The 18,834-nt window shown below is 38.8% G+C and overlaps 2 protein-coding genes across 6 annotated transcripts; both read left to right on the top strand.

Moving 5' to 3' along the window:
* Positions 1 to 8,002: 8,002 nt before the first annotated feature.
* Positions 8,003 to 9,597, top strand: LOC122027969 (probable isoaspartyl peptidase/L-asparaginase 2). The gene is made up of 3 exons (XM_042586981.1): positions 8,003 to 8,488; positions 8,867 to 8,953; positions 9,042 to 9,597. The coding sequence occupies exons 1-3, from the start codon at positions 8,093 to 8,095 to the stop codon at positions 9,525 to 9,527; spliced, it is 969 nt and encodes a 322-aa protein (XP_042442915.1). The 5' UTR covers positions 8,003 to 8,092; the 3' UTR covers positions 9,528 to 9,597.
* A 2,535-nt stretch (positions 9,598 to 12,132) lies between these two features.
* On the top strand, positions 12,133 to 18,539 carry LOC122026305 (carbon catabolite repressor protein 4 homolog 1-like). Of its 5 annotated transcripts, none has more exons than XR_006124101.1 (14): positions 12,133 to 12,293; positions 12,408 to 12,735; positions 14,443 to 15,163; positions 15,588 to 15,674; positions 15,755 to 15,838; positions 15,910 to 15,996; positions 16,078 to 16,164; positions 16,599 to 16,652; positions 16,754 to 16,845; positions 16,926 to 17,040; positions 17,133 to 17,283; positions 17,400 to 17,553; positions 17,996 to 18,078; positions 18,265 to 18,539. XR_006124101.1 is itself a non-coding variant. In XM_042584973.1 (13 exons), the coding sequence occupies exons 2-12, from the start codon at positions 12,578 to 12,580 to the stop codon at positions 17,546 to 17,548; spliced, it is 1,785 nt and encodes a 594-aa protein (XP_042440907.1). In that variant the 5' UTR covers positions 12,133 to 12,293; positions 12,408 to 12,577; the 3' UTR covers positions 17,549 to 17,553; positions 17,996 to 18,539. The 5 variants fall into 5 exon arrangements, 3 of the variants coding, with proteins under 3 accessions (XP_042440907.1, XP_042440910.1, XP_042440908.1); XR_006124100.1 differs by having other exon boundaries at positions 18,210 to 18,539; XM_042584973.1 differs by having other exon boundaries at positions 17,996 to 18,539.
* Positions 18,540 to 18,834: the final 295 nt, after the last annotated feature.

Here is an 18,834-nt window from a genome sequence, read left to right as displayed (position 1 = left end):
ACGTGGCCAGGTTAGCCATATAATATTTAAACTTCCTATTTTTCTCGGATTGGTTGAGGAACGAATGTGTTGTGTAAGGAGCGAACCTCTCGCATTTTAGCCTTTTGCGCCTTCTTGTAACTTCTCTCTTCGATGGAGTCACATGTGCAATTCTTGTAGTGTTAAACTTGTTGGATAACCCGACGCAGGTACGTACTAGAACACATTTCGTAAACATGCGCAGCAAAAAATAAAAATAAAAATAATTCATAATTAGTACATCACACACAACACAAGTATACAAGGATACAATATGTCAAACATGATCGCATAATTAAAATTTTACGAAAAGTAAATTTATGCTAGGTATAGTTGATGGATGATGAGTAGAAGGTTCCATCGGATCATTCGGAGTAGGAAGGAGATCGACCAAGCGACGCACGAGCCTCGCCTCTACTTGTATCCATGCCGAGCTATCTTCGAGACAACTTTAATAAGTCCAAGTCGTGTCTCCGCTTCGGTACTAATGAATGTGGGAGACGGTTCGATCTAAGAGAGGGATCACTGTCTGATTTGTACCCAGCAACAATTGCAACCGATTAAGCGATATAAATGAACTGGCAAGCAACTATCACAAAATCGCTATCCGGTGGTGACAAAGTCATTGTCAGTGGTTGTAATCGAAGGCAAAAGCCTCCACTGTCTGGCGGTGAGCTGACGGAAAAAGGTCGGACAGTCAACGATTCTAGGAGGGGCGGCGACATCACATGTACAGTAGCTCTCGCTACTGTTCGACGGAGGATCTCGCTGCTACTGGTGATGTAGCTGATGACAAGAGTGTCCGGGATCAAAAGGTGGCCACCGGGAGGACACAAATGCCTAGTGTCGATGCTGGCTAACAACACAACGTGGACAACAACTTACATTGTTGTTCGGCGGCAAATCTCATTGTTGTTTGCAGTGTTTCCTCACTGCTATCAGAAGCATAGCCAATGGTAAGATCCTGGAGGTCAGTAGGCGACCACAGGAGGAAGGGGCAGCCAACGACAAGTCTTTGCAGTAGCAGTGACAACTGTGGCGATGCATGCACAAGACAACGGCTCCAGCGTTTGCTCTCTCCGACAAGGAAGTTGTTGGCCAGAGAAGAAGTGCTTTGGGTTGTGCTAAAAGGGGAAGCAGCGGTGAGCTCCTCTTCCTCATCGGTGTCGACGGCAGAGGTATATTGGTGGGCAGAAAACGAAGGAGGAAGAGAGGAAATAGATTATATATATATATATATACTTCCCTTTGGATTGGGATCAAATCCAAACTCATATCCTTTAACCCATAATCTATACCAATAGCCTTAAGTTTAGGTCAAGATCAAACCATGTTTAGTTCAAGATCAAACCATGTTTAGTTCAAAACCAAACTATCTTGGTTCAAAGCCAAGAATCCCAATTAATTAAAACCAAACTAATTTGGTTTATAATTAAACCAACTCGTCTTTAAAAGACGTGACTCATCTACACTCCTGTTGCGCCAAATTGATTCCATATTTGTCCTTTGGTCTGGTCTAACCAGACTTAATCTTTCTCAATCTGAAAATCCAATTCTCAAACTCGTTTTATATCTCTTAGATAAACTCGTAATGCGTGTGATCTTATAGATTTTCGATTATGTTGGTCATCCATAATTAACCATTAATTATGGAACGATCATGAGTGACACCTAGTAGCTTATCATGATCCCCAATTAATCAAAAAATCATAAGTTGATCTCGGAACCATTTCTAAACCCTTCAGCGGTTACAGTGGGTTGTGCTTTGTTCCTTTCACTCATCTTATACCCACTTGGTTTAAGACATTATCTATGTACCAGCCCCCACTAAGCTGACTATGTCACATCGAGCTCAAGTAATACTTCCTCATTCTGCGAATTCTAATTATTCATACATATGTACAAGAGTCTCATACTCTTAACATGTAATGTTTTGGCCAAACATTTTGAGTAATAATCCGAACGAGTGGTCATAGAGTATACGTCTCATCGCAAGGAGCAGTGAATCCTCTGTGTGTTATTTAAACACCTTCGGGCACTTCAACTTCTATCCAATCATCCCAAGTCCACATCTCTAAAGAGATGGTTGCTTAAGATGTCAAAGTATAAGTCTCCATGACTAAGGTGACTTGTATACCTCAAGTCGAAGGAAACTTGCACTCAAGTTGTAGTAAGAGCTTCATTGACATATCTATATATATATAGAGAACTATATGAAGTCTTATAACAAGTCACTCCAATGAACTAATTACCATAACTAGCATCCACGTTTAACTCTTGACATCCCAATGTCTCTAGTTAGTGAGAAACAACTGTTTAGTTATACCAAGGAGTATAACCCGTGCTAGTCTATCGGAATCGATGATGCCCGAACTCATCAATTTATCAACTAGGGAATATTCTAATACATTTGTAATCGACATGTAGAGATACTCATAAGTTGTGATCCAATCACAAGTTCTCTTATGCTATTAATCGTATCACGGACATTCAGTGCATGAGTTTAAAATCCAATCATACACATAAATAATGTGCACCCAGATAGTGAATCTATATTTATCAAATAAATAGTAAAATCATAAGGCGATTGTCTTAGGACATCTCTCAAAAGCTAACAAAATCATAATAGCGTCATGACTCAGAGTTTCCACAGACGATATTAATTTATTCTGACCAAATATCGTGGATCATCAAGCCACTAGTCAACAAACTCACTGACATGAGCACACTCCAGAGACCGTCAATGAAGGAGAAGAAAGACCTGAGATGCACTTAAAGAGAGTTAAATATATTGGATAGGAAAGGGATCCCAAGGCCACTACGACGCTCAAATTAGGATTTGTTTGAGATGATATGTTGAAGAACGGAGATGGAGAAGAGAGGTAGAACCTAGTGGGTTGAAGAGAAAATCCAAGAATATCCTTTTTGTCATTACTTTCGTGAGTATTTATTGTTGGATTGTGACGTACGTAAGAGGGGGGGGGGGTGAATTACGTGGTTTTCAAAAATGATTCTTTTTCGGTTTTTGAAAACACGAGTACATAGTGAAAAGTAAGAAATAAAAGAAAAGAAACACGAGAAGAACACAAGTTGCTTTTTACTTGATTCTGAGCCTTCGGCGACTCCTACTCTAAGGCTCAGATCCTACGGACCTATCGATGGACAATCCACTAAAAAACTTCTTCCGATAACCCTGGAAGAGAGAATCGAGTACAAGAGAAGTTAAGTCAAGTGCAACACACTACACTTGTCCTTTTATAGTAATTAAGTATAAACACAGATATTACCAACACTTTTTAAGAATTGGAATGAGGCACTTTGTGTTGATGTTTGTTTGCCAAGTGCGATCGAAACTCCTTGGAGCAGTCGTCGGACTTGGCAGCTTCACAGTAGAGTCACAGTAGGAACTAGTAGCAATCAGAAGCTTGAATGCACGTGTAGTGGATCATATGTACTTGATGATGAAGTGCCTACTCGAGACTGTCTTATAAAGGGCTTGGAGGGCGCCTCCTATAAGCATGGAAGGCGTCTCCAATAAGGCAAATCCAAAAATCATCTTGCGGAGAGCGCCTTCCACCTTCTATAGCCATGGAATGTACCTTCTATGAACAGTACTGAAGCTCCTTCCATAATCATGGAAGGCACCTTCGGGTATTGTTCATCCAAAGCCAATGTTGCTTTCTTGCCTTGCAAACATGTGTTAGTCAAAATAACCTACAAGACAAGTGTTAATACAAATATGAATAGTAGTAATTAGTTTCTATCCTTCCAGGACCAGGAACTAGTCAATGTCTCAGTATAGGGATCCCGAATGGATCTAAACTGGACCGACGACGCCTATTGTCCCTCAACTGAGACGCGTCCTCACAAAGTCACTCTCCTCCAATGACTTACCTTTACTTACCTTTTGCCAGACATCTGGTCAATCCGTCGACCAGTCTGGACTTCATGCCAGCTATCCGACCAACCCATCGACCTAGCTGGACTTCGTGCCAGCTATCCGATCGACCCGTCGATCTAGCTGGACTTCGTGTCAGCTATCCAGTCGACCCATTGACCTAGCTGGACTTCTCCTGTACACTCAGTCAGATTGTTAGATCACAATAAACCTAACTTAACTTACTTTGTCATTCATCAAAACCTGAGTTAAACTGTTAGTGCTATCTGCACAAACATTTATATGGTTATTAGGACAGCATCTTCACGTCGACTAAAGTATCATCATAGTTAGAGTAGGTGAGGGGAACATATCTGAGAGTTACTTCTTACCTCTTAATTCATCCAATGCCACATGTCAGTACGGGACATCTAGGGGACCTGATCTTATGACTTTGAACTGCTCCTCCATTGTTAGAATGTAATTCGTCCTGGAATATTCACAATCTTTGTCAGTAAGCCTTGTAAGACCTAGAATATTCGCAGTCCTTGTCAGTAAGCTCATGTAGGGCATATGCCTGTCCTGAGAGTGAGAAAAAGGTGACATCGAATTAGAATGACCTTGAGAATAGATGAAGTCAAAATCTGAGATCGAGACTAAGAAGATGTGGTGGTCCCATGCTAAGAGAAGGTGTTAGCAACTGGGGTCGAGACAAAGATGATGTAGGTGATTGAAGCCGAGACTAAGGGATGGTGGTAGGAGTTGGGACTAAGCCAAAGTATATATCGGGATTGAGAGCTGAGACTGAGAGATGATGCTGACGACTGGGGCCGAGACAGAGATAATGTCAACGTCTATCGGTGCTTGAAGCTGAGACTGTGATGATGTTGACGATTGAAGTCGAGACTACGATGATGTCGGACATTGAACCGAAGACTACAAGATGGTGCTGGGACCATAACTAAGCCAAATTATATCAACGTTCGAGTTGGTCTAATTAGACCTGAGTCTTACCTTGGGCTATATCTGGCCATATTTGGATCATATTTAATTCATATTGATTTTGATTGACAACTCAGCATGACTATTAACTCATGAGACATGTGGGGACTAAAGGAAATTGACGTATCAACCCGCACAAGAGATTCTTTGTCCAAGTATTTTAAAATTTTAGAATAATGTATGAGACTTTATCTTGATTTTTTATATGTCTCTAACTATTTTAGATTTTAATAGAGAGTATCGTAATAAAACTTTATCTCTAAATCTACATTGGTTGTGGAATTACAATCCTATTAAAATGAATAATAACTTTAAGCATGAGAAGGGAAAATTAAATCACATCATCTTCAATTATGCTCTTACTATTTTTAGTTAATAATTTTTATTATATGTAAAAAAATATAGATATCATAAGTAGGGGTGGCAATTTTTGACCCGACATGAAAACACGACCCGAACCGAACACGAAAAAATCAAGTTAGGGTTGGGTAGTTTCAGGTTCGGGTCGAAATCGGATCGACCCATTTGACCCAATTAATAAACAGGTCGGGTTCGGGTCAACCTGAAATGACCCGATTACAACCCGCGAACCCGTTTATAAATAATTATAAATTTAAACTAAAATTACAAATTTAAAAAAGTTAAAAACCCTAAACATAGAGATATGTTATGCTATTGATTGCAATGTTGCTATGGCTTATCATTTATGATATGAATTTTCAATTTGTGTAGATAAATGTTATTTTTAATTTTTAATTAAATATACAAATTTTATTTAATGAATTCAGGTCATATTCGGGTCAAACGGGTCAAACAGGTTAAACGGGTCAAACGGGTCGAACGGGTTAAACGGGTTAAACGGGTTAAACGGGTCAAACGGGTCGGGTTCGGGTCGGGTTCGGGTCAAGTGCAAATAAACAGATCAGGTTCAGGTTGAATATTTTGACCCGAAATAATAATCAGGTCGGGTTCAGGTTGTCATTTGCCAAACCGCCAACCTGTCAACCCGAACCTGTCAATCTGAACCCGAACCGAATTGCCACCCCTAATCATAAGAAAAAGTGAGAAACATGTTTTTTACATTTTTTTTAAGAAAAAAAATAACAACATTAGACTTGGAATGGACCTCACAAACAAAGTAGGACATTTACAATTATGGCCTAACAGCATGATGGACCTCACATGAAAATTATGGCCTAAGAACATCATGTTATGGCCTAGATAACGAAGTAAACGTTGTGCATATTTGCAAATGAAAACTATACTTAACAACATCGTGGATTTCTCATGTTTACATCCTCGGTCCCCGTGATTTATCTAACTTGTCCTCATATTTATATAATAGAGGATAAATAAATTGAATTAAGAGATAATTGAATATACATAATAATAAAAGAGTCTTTAACTTTTTTCATACTTAAAAGTCATGTAAGCCCGATATATTTTATTTTTAAATATTTTACATAATGAAAATCATTTAATTTAAAATTTTAAGGATTATGTAAATGAAAAACTTAATTTACATATTCATAAAGATGTATATTCTAACATGATCATCCATCCTTTCCAAGTCCAATAAAATGGCTTAGTTTTTCTTAAAAAAAGTATGCTTGTTGACTTCACAAAAGTCAATAAGTTCTTTTTGTTTTTTTAAATTATACATTTACAAATTTTAAAGTAAAAAAATAATATTATTCACTTTCACCCCAAGTTGCTTGGTATTATGGATGCCATGACAATTAAAGACCCTTTTATCATTATGCATATTCAATTATCTCTTAATTCAATTTATTCATCCTCCTATTGTATGTAGTGTAATCAATTTTTATTATAAAAGAGGATAAGTTTTTCATTTGCTTTAAATTTATTCATTCTTATATACATGAATACCTAGGTTAAATAAAATTACATAAATATTAATAGACCAATATAAATGTAGTAATTAATCATAATTATAACTATTTAATCACAATGAAATCAAGAAATATGAATGGAAAAATAAATCATGAGCCATTAATAAAAAAAATAAAGAATTATTTTTAACCTGAATGATGCAAGGTTTATTGTAAGTGGAAGGAGATAGGGAATTGGACGAAGCCTTTGTTGCCACATCGGCCACGTCGATCGTTCAATTCAACATTGATTAGCGAGCAAGGACGAAACGTAATACTACGTGGCAGATTAACGTGACGTGTGTATGCGTGCATGGCGTGCTTAGCCTAATCTGCATGGAATTCATATTAATCCTTAAATTCAGCAATAATAGATATAGATTTGACGAGGATATGCATGATCATCCAATTCCTCAAAATTATGTTTCAATAAAAAATAAAGGAAACAGAAATAAAGGGGCCCTTCCTTATTTTTAGTAAAACGTTATCATAGTTTGCGTCGTGATATTAAAATTATATATAGTTTTTACTAATGTTATAAAGTATTATAATGCAATCTACTTTACTTTTATTTCATCTCTCTTTATTTTTTTCATCGGATTCGGATGGAAACAAAATGAAAAAAAATCCAATCAAATTAATTATTTCTAATCATTTTTCACTTCCTTCTAAATAAATAGAAAATTTAATAATGTTAAATCTTTCTTCATTGGAAAGAATTAAAAAAATTACAACTCAGTGCTTAGCTTTCATTTATAAGTATTTATTTTCTTTTCCTAATTATCTTTTAGTAGAATCAATTAAAAAGGAAAAAACAGATGGCCTTCCGTTTTTTTAATAAAAAAGCGAAATTTTTATAATTTCGAATCTATTTAAATCCATATGGTAATTTATGGTTTTTTATTGTGTTAATGAATTTGTAAATTAAGTTGTAACACGTTTAGAGACGAAGTCACAGGAATCGCCCACCTCGTGCAGGGGGGATATCGAATCGGCGGCAGGCCACGACAATGTCGGCTGTAGAATCTGGACAAGATTTGGTTGGATACGCGCGGGAAATGAGTCAGCAGATGGCCTCCCCTCGCGTTCCGCAAGGGCTTCTGTTACGTGTGACCTTTCCCGCAACTTTGGGGCGCGCTTCCCCCGGACTTCACCCGCCCTCCCCTCAACTCATCTCTTCTCTCCCTTCGCGTCCGCGCTCTATAAATACAACGCAACCGCCAGGGTACTTTCGAACAATCACGATTCACGAGCCGATCCATTTACCACGGCAGCGGCGGCGGCGAAGAGAAGCGAAGGGAAAATGGTGGGCTGGGCAATCGCCGTGCACGGTGGAGCGGGCGTCGACCCCTCGCTCCCCGCCGAGCGCCAGGAGGCGGCGCGACGGGTGCTTTCCCGCTGCCTGGCCCTGGGCGCGTCGGCGCTCCGCGCCGGCCGCGCCGCCGTCGACGTGGTGGAGATGGTGGTGCGGGATCTGGAGACGGACCCGGTGTTCAACTCCGGCCGCGGGTCGGCGTTGACGCGGGACGGGACGGTCGAGATGGAAGCCAGCATCATGGACGGCCGCGGCCGCCGGTGCGGCGCCGTCTCTGGCCTCACGACCGTCAAGAACCCCGTCTCGCTCGCTCGCCTCGTCATGGACCGCTCGCCCCACTCCTATCTCGCCTTCGACGGCGCAGAGGAGTTCGCGCGTCAACAGGTTCTCCTCTCTCTCCTCCTCCTCCCCTGTTTCATTCAGTAATTTTGAGTCGAACCCTACACCCAATTTGTCGTCCATAATATTACAATCACACCGTGGATAATTAAGACTATAAAATTCACCTGAAATTTACTTGCAAAAGTGGTTTTTTTGTTTTTTTTTTCTCGATCGTTGCACCGGAAAGCTTGCAATTTGCAGAGGTGTCAAAACTTGAGAGCAGAGCATCGGCAACGTGTATGACTCACTGCCGTGCGATCCAACTGTTGTGCTTTGTCTCTTTCGTAACGGGGTTTTGTAGCCAGGCATAACGTACGGTCCTATATTTATTGTCGCCTTCGAGTGGTCCTAATTCGGGCCCAAATCTCTTTCTCATCGCAGGGCGTCGAAGTGGTGGACAATAGCTATTTTGTCACAGACGAGAACGTGAGCATGCTGAAGCTTGCAAAGGAGGCCAACAGCATCCTGGTTCGTATTGATTTTCATGATTCATTGTTTAGGATTTCTATGGAGATTTATTAACGGAGTGGTTGTTCTCGATCGGCGCGGATCGCAGTACGATTACAGAGTGCCGATTCCGGAGACTTGCAGCGCCGGCGCCGGCGCCATGCAGATGAATGGGCTCCCCATCAGCATCTATGCGCCGGAGACCGTGGGATGCGCGGTGGTCGACGCGAACGGGCACTGCGCGTCGGCGACATCCACCGGGGGTCTGATGAACAAGATGTGCGGGCGGATCGGCGACTCGCCGTTGATCGGAGCAGGGACGTACGCGTGCGGGGCGTGCGCGGTGTCGTGCACGGGGGAGGGGGAGGCGATCATCCGCAGCACCTTGGCGCGTGACGTGGCGGCGGTGATGGAGTACAAGGGGATGCGGCTGCAGGAGGCGGTGGACTGGGCGATCAAAGAGAGGCTGGACGAAGGCAAGGCGGGACTCATCGCCGTGTCCGGCGACGGCGAGGTGGCCTTCGGGTTCAATACGGTGGGGATGTTCAGGGGATGCGCCACCGAGCAGGGGCTCATGGAGGTGGCCATTTGGTAATGATTAGGACGAGATTGCTAGTAATTTGTGTTAATGAATTCAATAATAATAATTAAATATTAAGATAAAATTATAAATTTATCCTCCTAATTAAATTGGCCCATCGGTCTAAGCATTCCGATTTATCCGGTTGGCTCAGCCTGCCCGGTCCAATTTATTAAATGACCCAAAATGACGGACTGACCAACCAAGCAACCAACCCAAGCAACCAAAAGACTAGGACCTTTCCTTGAAGCGTGAGAGAGAGAGAGAGAGAGAGAGAGAGAGAGAGGGAGGTGGACGGTGACTCTGCACCGAGCCAAAATGTCATTCAAAACACTTGAAGAGAGAGCGTGAGGAATGCTGAAAGAGACATACTCCCTGCCAAAGGCAAACCAACGCCTATTTCTCACCTCTCCAGCCTCAATTCATCGTCTCACAGACAATGAAATAGCGCAGGAAGCTCCTCCCTTCGACTCCTTAGCTAGATCCGATGGCTCGCTGGCTTCGCACGCTCTTCTCTCCCCTCAAGAAGCTCTGGCTTCGCCTCCACTCTGCGCACAGAAAGAGTACTATTCTCGGTGCGTGCAGTTACGGTTTCTTCCCTCGGCGCGCAATTAACATGGGCTTTTCTTGTCAGAGAGGGGGCTCTACGTCTTGTACGAGGACGTGCAGTCATGCCAATGCGAGGACGTGCACATTCTCTGGTCGATTCTCGTCGAATCGCACTCGCCTCGGCTGCGGTTGAAGAGCGGAAGCGCTGCTTCCTAATCGATCTATCTGTCATCTGTTGATGAAAAAGGCATAGAAAGGTGAAGTTTTTTTTGCTCTCCTTTTTCTTTCTTCCCCCCTTTTCCATGTACAGAACAGATCAGAGTCACAGACCTCCATTTGAGACGCGATGGCAGCTCTAATAAACACTGTACATACTGGCAAAATATTCAAATAAGTAGAAGGCTTAGCTTGTTTTCTTCATCGGTCTGGAGTCTATACAGGTTAGTTGCAGGGTAGCAGAGACTACCTTTTCATTGTGAAATAATCAACAATTTGTGATGCGGATTGATTGTGAGAAAAAGCCTGATGCTAATTTTCTTTATACATAATAATGCTGCACATAAATATGTTTAAATTGATTTCATTTTGTATAGTTGAATTGGAGATTGATGTGGACAGAGCACGATCCGATGGGCCAGCAGATCGTGTAAATTTTAAAAGAATCTCGACTGTGTCGCGACGGTTTAACTGTCAAATGCGCCTCCTAAAAGCTGAAACAAATATTAGATTAAATAAAATTGCACTCAACAAATTTAATTATTATTCTCCTTTCGCTTTCAATTTTAAATCGTCCCACCACCTCTGGCAATTCTACTGCTGCTGCTGCTGCTTTCTTTCTTTCTCGCATGATTGAAAGAACTTTGCCCAATAATTAATGTTAGGTCAGATTCATAATTAAAGTTTAACCACGAACTAATTGCGTCCAAGATTTTTCTTAAAGTTGCGTTAGTAAGATTTCCTTAAAATGAAGGATAGTTGTTTTAAAAAAATAATTAAAAAAACGGTAAAGTAGAAAAAAATCTTCAATCATAATTTGAATTTTGCATGTAATCCTCACTCATAAAAAACTTTGTTTCCACTCTCTCCATGCAAAATTTTATTTGCTTCAATTCCCTCATGCAAATATTATGACCTAATTATCCTCAAATTTTTTAGGTACAAAAGGTCAAAAAATGAATATAATTCCTTTTAAATTTAGCATTTTACATTAGAATCGAGTATATTTTCACAATGAAAAAAAAATTCTAGTATATTTTCTATCCAATTAAGTATCATTTTAAAAAAAATATATAGTATATTTTCTATTCAATTGAGTATCATTTAAAGAAAATCTAGTATATTCGAGTTTATTTTCTATTAAAATTGTCCTTCATATTTTTTTAGGTATAAATAGTCTAAAAATGAGTATAATTTCTATTAAATTTAGCATTTTAAACTATATTTTCTATTAAATTGAGTACGAGGTTTTTCCTATTTAATATAATTCTCCTAAATTCAGTACCATTTGAAAAAAATCTAATATATTTTTCATCCAATTCAGTATCATTTAAATAAAATATAGTATATTTTCCATCCAATTGAGTATCATTTAAAAAAAATCTAGTATATTTTACATCTAATTTGATAGAAAATATATTAGATTATAGTTTAATGTACTGAATTTAAGAGGATTTATATTCATTTTTAGATTTTTTATACTTAAAATATCATGGGCAATTAGATAAGTATATTAGACTAGATAGTGAAAATAAAATTTTTTTTCAATAAGAAATATTTATAAAATTATATTTACCAATAGAAACTGCAGATAAATTTATCCTTAAAAATATTGAAAAAAATATAGTGAAATTATCTTCACCAATCACTTATTCTAACTGAACAAGACTTTCCCAGTATTATTTTCACCGAATAACGTATCTGATGCAAGTACAGAAACTCGACCCGTTGGCGACCAATTATCACAGGAGATCTAGGACGACCCCACCTGTTCAGCAGACGAAATGGCTGGTCGATGGACGGGTTGATGTTTGGGATGCTCTTTAAGTCTCGGAAATTAGTAATTCGTTAAATTACTCAAATGCTCCTCGAGCCCGTAGCGCCGCGGACTGCCTCGTCTTCCCCTTCTCTTCCCGAACCCTAATCCCAACTCCTCTCCGTCGCCTCGATTTCAATCGTTGCACTTCCTTAGCTCAAGAAATTTCAACCGAAGACTGATCGATCATTGATCCGTAGGTATGCCTTCTCTCGACGAATTGATTTGTTTCGTGATTCATCCAAGCGTGGCTCTATTTTTGTAGTGTTTCGCGCACTTGAGCAGCGTACTGATCGATAGTTCGTGGATTTCAGGTGGTCAACCCTGGCGGAAGCTAGGGTCAGATGATGGCGGATCCGCGCCGCATCTGCCGCCGCCTGTCTGGAATCAGCATTGAGTCCGTGAGATCGTGTTTGAAGGTCTCTGACGAAGTTTTGAGATTGGGGGTTTGTATTGGGAGGGAGGAATTGGACGCTGCGGAAGTATGCTGACCGTTCTCCGGGTTCATCTTCCGTCCGAAATCCCCGTCGTAGGATGCGAGATCACACCCTATGTCCTCTTGCGGCGGCCGGATGGTTCCATCTCGAGTGATGAAGTACCCGAGTCTATCCCGTTCAATGGTTGCTGCATGAGATATAGGTGGTGAGTGGTCATTTTGTTTGCTTCTTTCAAATTACCCACCTTCCCTTGGTTTGATCTCAGTTAAAAAAATTATTTTGGTCCTATCTTTTCATGTGAATCGTGACATCTGGGTTCCTTAGTTACTAGTTGCTACGGCACACTTATGATTATTGTTAACAATATTATGTATCAGATTTTATTTTATTTTATCATCACGTTTCTCATAAGATAAAGTATTTCCTTGTTGGATACCTAGGGCTAGTACAAAATTAGTTAAGCTGAGAAATTACTGCAATGAAAATCTTGCACATTGGTATTAAAGATACTTCAAATTCCACTAGCTCCGTCTTTTTTGCTTATTGCCTTTAGTTATATAGGAAAGAACCACTTGACTCTAATAACTTTGGTGAGTTTTTTTTTCCTTTGTGGTGTGATGCCAAATGCTGTTTCCTATATGATTTTGCTGTGAATTTTTGAAACCTTCTAATCTATGAATCTTTGAGGAGGTGCTTTTTTGTGCTTCCAAAATGCCACTAATTAATTTCCTTTTGTATTTAGAAAACAGAACATGTGGTATGAACAGGTTCTTCCTGTTTGTAATGGATTTCCTTTTGTATTTAGAAAACAAAACGTGGTGTGACAGGTTCTTTCTGTTACATACGCAAAGTTTAAAATACAATCTTCATTTCTTTATCATTTACATTTTTTGTCCATGGTTTTGACAATCATATTGTCATACTGCATCCCTCTTTTTGAAGTGCACTAGCTCCCTGTTTCTGAGCTGACGAAGGGCATCCCCCATTCTTGTTTTCCTACATAAAGCTCATTCCTGAAGCGTAGAATTGACGAATATTTCTTTAAAAAATCACGACCAACAATATCCTTTAAATGTGTCTTATAACCTTTTTTTTTTCTATTTTGTGTTAATAGAATTACATAGTCCAATTAATTTTAATAATTCATTTTATTTGAATTTTAACATAACAGTATTGTTTCTGTACCAATCTGATATATAGAGAATTTGATTACTCGCACTTTGCATTTTTTATCAAGACAATTTCACGGGGGAACATCACAATGTTTTGGTCTCGATTCTTGGATCTATTTTGGTTCTGTTGAAAAAAACATATGGAAAGCTAAATAGTACTTGCACAGTGTACGTTTTCTCTATATTTGCTGGCATCCTTTATTTCTCAGTAGCCTTGTAGTGTTAGGATGTTTGCTGGCATCCTTTATTTCTCAGTAGCCTTGTAGTGTTAGGATGTGAACTTCATTCCTGCAACATTTGTTTGTTAACTTGGGACCCTCTCAAGATAGATAAATCCTTGTATTTTCCTCATATCTGTAATACTGCAACTTTATATATGTGCTAAAATTTTAGCCCATGAACAAATGATCAATGGTTGATTAATCATATTTCTTTGTCCAAGGGCCACAAAAGTTACACAACTTTTGTGTGTTGAGTCAATATCTTCTATATGCGCAATATATAAAATATATCGGTTTATTCATGCTTCCAATTTATCCACCTGTATAAATTATTCCCTGTACGCTCAATTTTTTTCCTAATTGCAAGGCATTCCCAAGCCTCAGAATGCCATTGTATTACGAACATAGAAGCTTAATTTTCGTTCTAGATGAAGTTTGCATTTTTAGTGATATATTGTGCCTATAATCTCATCTCGTGCAAATGACTTCCTTCCCTTATGTAACCAATTCTTGTTGCAGGTACAGAAATCTAGGTGATCAGAAAGTTCCCATATGCAGTGTACATCCGACTGAGCCTGCAACTCTACAGTGCTTGGTTTGCCTCAAGGAGAAAGTGCCTGTTGCTAAGAGTTTTCATTGTAGTCCTAAATGCTTCTCTAGTGCTTGGCAGCATCATCGTTCATTGCATGAACGGGCTAAAAAGGCACAAACTGAAAATGAAGCTGAGGAGGAAGAGGTGCATGGACGTGGATTTGGTACTTTTACTCTGGGTTTATCTGGTGCTCCATCAAGTTCTGCTCCAGTATCTATATATCCTATAACTGTTGCTGACAAAAATGGGGAATCCTGGTCTGAAGTTGGTGTTTCTAGGACATACACACCCACAGATGAAGACATTAATCATGTTCTCAAGTTTGAATGTGTGGTGATTGATGCAGAGACAAGAGCAAGTATTGGAAATGTTAATACAGTTTTGACATCACGAGTAATTCCAGCCCCTGCACCTACTCCACGTCGAATGATTCAAGTGAATGGAGATCTCTTGGGGCAATTAGATGTAGACGGTCGGGCATCTTCTGGGACATTTTCTGTGCTCTCGTACAACATTCTTTCTGATGTGTATGCCACAAGTGAGCCATATAGCTACTGTCCAACTTGGGCCCTTTCATGGCCTTACCGGAGGCAAAATTTGTTACGTGAAATTGTTGGTTACCATGCTGATATCATTTGTCTCCAAGAGGTGCATATTTTAAATTTGCTTTTTTTGTTGTTGTAGAGAGAAATGTGAATATTTGCAAAACTTGATGATTTTATCATATTCTGCTTTCATCTGCTATTGTTTTTGTTGTGATTGATATTACTGAACTGTTCAGTATCCAGTATGAATGACTTTGCCCTTTACATGTTAGCATTTAGTTAAAATTTTGTTCTCACCCTCTTTCACCCATAAGGTTCTTGTAATGCTATTGCTATGAACTATATTAGGGCATCTGTTGCTTTCATGCTCATTTGGATTTATCAATGTCTTGGTGCATGTAGTGCATCAGTCTTGTTTCTAAAATACCTACACTATATTCTTCTATCAAATATATGTTGTTTGCTTGATTTTTTAATGATCTCTTTATTTAGTTTGGGATGTAGATCATGATATAAGCTATCTGTAGGTCCAAAATGACCATTTTGAGGAATTCTTTGCCCCAGAACTTGATAAATACGGATATCAATCACTTTACAAGAAAAAAACTTCGGAGGTTTGCTTTGACATTGGATTACTTCAAAAAAAATTTCCATGTTCTTGCTTCTGTACCTTTTAACAAAACCTTTGATTCAGGTTTATAGCGGCAATCCAAATACTGTTGATGGTTGTGCTACATTTTTCCGCAGGGACAGGTTTTCACATGTCAAAAAATATGAGGTAGCTCCACCTTTGCACTATGTTTCTTGTATTCAGGTGGATCAGGTCTAATGCAAAAAATCTGTGTCCAGGTTGATTTCAACAAAGCTGCACAATCTTTGGCAGAAATTGCAATTCAATCTAGTCAAAAGAAAGTCGCTTTAAGCCGTCTTATTAAGGTTTCCAGTTGATTCTTTATCCATTTTTTGTTTGGGTTTTTTTGTTATCCCATCCTTATATATCTTTATTTCTGCCTGTAGGACAACATTGCTTTAATTGTGGTCCTGGAAGCAAAATTTAGTAACTATGGCACTGTTAATCCTGGAAAAAGACAACTAATTTGTGTTGTGAGTTTCTTGTTCTTTGTATCTCTCTAAAGTAACATAAATAAAAATTCATTGTATTTTTAAATGATGAATATGCTTTATCTAAATTTTAATGGGATTCATTTTTCTAGACCATTTGTAGATTTTCCGACATCTTTTGTGCCATGCGAAAATGATTTATTGTTTTCGTTCACTTTTATTTTTGAATTGGTTAAAAAGTTTGTCTTCGATTGAAGTTTTACCTAACATTCTCTGCATGTTAATTCCATATTAGATGTGATCTATTTAATTGGTTCACTTGCTTTTCCTTGTCAATTGCTTTGCCTTCTGGTTAAGTTTTTGCCTTGCTGTTTCCACATGTTAATTTCTTGCCACCTTACAGATGTGATATATACGTTATGGTAATCTTGTGGCATAAGCTTCTGGACATTTTTTAATCATTCTCATCCTTTCAGGCAAACACTCATCTAAATGCCCTTCAGGAGCACAAGGATGTTAAGCTATGGCAGGTGTCCTGTCCTGCTAACTTTTGTTTGGTCTTTGTTGCATCTCTTTAGCTATTGAAAAATCATGCTAAGTATTATGGTGTTTGTGTTGATTTATTCCTCAGGTTCATACCCTCTTAAAAGGTTTGGAGAAAATTGCTGTTAGCGCAGATATTCCTATGCTGGTTTGTGGAGATTTTAACTCTGTACCAGGAAGGTTTGCAACTTTTCCTATTTTCTTAGTTTTCCATTTGTATAAGTAAAATAGTAAAAAACATAAAAAATCTCTATAAGCAGTGCTCCTCATGCCTTACTGGCAAATGGAAAAATTGATCAATTGCATCCAGACTTGGCTGTTGATCCGTTGGGAATTGTGCATCCTACGCACAAGATAGGTCATCAGCTACCATTGGTATATATATACATATATATGTATATTGTTTGTATTTTGTGAATGTTTAGCTTTTAAATTTTGGTATTAAGATGTGAGTTTATATTTGAAAGGTTAGTGCATACTCATCATTTGCAAGAATGGTGGGAGTAAGCTCTGGATTAGAGCAACAAAGGAGGAGAATGGATGCCGCAACACATGAGCCTTTGTTTACAAATTGTACCAGGGATTTTATTGGCACTGTTGATTACATATTTTACACTGGTATTCTTCCTTTCCCGTCTAATAGATATAGGAAATGAATCTTTGGATTGTTCAGACCTCCTTTTGTGGTACCCTTTTACAACTCATTTTTAATTTTGTTTCATTTTTGTTTTTAGCTGACTCATTGTCAGTGGAATCCCTGTTGGAGTTATTAGATGAGGAAAACCTACGCAAGAACACTGCCATTCCTTCTCCTGAATGGCCATCTGATCATATAGCCCTTCTAGCAGAATTTAGGTGCAAACCTACTAGAATTAGACGCTAAAACTAGTAAGTATATCTTCTTGTTGTGTTTTACCATATTGATTTTAGAAACTTTTGCTCTTTGTAGTAATCAACTAGGTTGCTATCTCCTTAAACGCAATAAATAGCCTTTGGAGATGATCCTTTCTCTTCCCTGGCTTTGGCATTTAGATTTGTGATACTTGGATTATTATCATGAAATGTTCCCTTCTCCATGCTTGAACTGTTGATACAATGAGTTGTGGTCTTCCTACTTGTCACAAATGTTCCTTGTTTTGTAAGCTTTAGAAATATCAAACTATCAAATTGTATTGATGACTGCCCCATATATCTATGACTTGCACCTTTTTGTAAATTGCTTTTTTTTTTCCCTCCTGAAGAATACAGTCCATACCGGACATTGACTAAATCATAATTTGCAATCACATTTCTAGCCTTAACTAATATTTCTCGTTTTGCTGCTATTCAGGCTGTTTTGTCCCATTTGTTGTCTGTTGGATTAAACAAACGAGACGGTAAATCAAAAAGCCATCACTTGGTCAGTTCTCAGAGGTAGATATTTGTTTCCACTGCTGTTATATTAAGTATATGTCGCCATGGTGGGCTCATCTTCAACTATTCTATGTACCATTGTATTGTTTGATAGCTAAATATGTTCTTTTTGGTGAACTCTTTGGCAATAGGATTTAGCCATATTTTGACAGAAACCTTACAGAAACTTGGGGATTCAAAATACAGGGTTCATGGCTACCACGTTGGTCTTGAAACCCCAGTAGCTTCTATAGAAAGTATTCTTGCCATTTGGCTTGACGACATGTGCATGCACTCCTTACCGGTTTTCTCGTGCCGCCAAATGCCATACGATTTGCTTCAATCTAGTATCTACGAGAAATACTGACATTTGCGTTTCATAGTTTGTAGCATGTGAAGTGCTATGCCCGCTAAGGTGGGCTTGTAAACACTTTTCTTGTAAACGCATCGGTTGATCAAGGTGTTTTTTTTTAATGGTCCAATTGAATTGGTTTGGATTTTTGGTTTCTGGATTAAATACTGGAGCAGGCTGGTTTAGACTGATTATTAAATTACCGGTTGGAAGATTCTACCCTTTCTAATTGTCATTATTCGATGATACAATCTAATGTTTGTACGTGGATAGTTTATGAGTGATATTTTAGCTTTTGATCTGAAGTTTCCTCTCAAAAGTTGAGAGAGATTTGTAAGAGAATTTGTTGCCGGAATACAGTGTGGGAAAAAATCACCGTCAACAAAGCCCCAAAAATATTTATTCTTTAACCTTCTGGCAACGAC

Source organism: Zingiber officinale, chromosome 10A (assembly GCF_018446385.1).
Source record: "Zingiber officinale cultivar Zhangliang chromosome 10A, Zo_v1.1, whole genome shotgun sequence".
Lineage (NCBI taxonomy): Eukaryota > Viridiplantae > Streptophyta > Magnoliopsida > Zingiberales > Zingiberaceae > Zingiber > Zingiber officinale.
The sequence above is the reverse complement of the archived record's forward strand: the minus strand, read 5'-3'. Positions and strand labels throughout refer to the sequence as shown.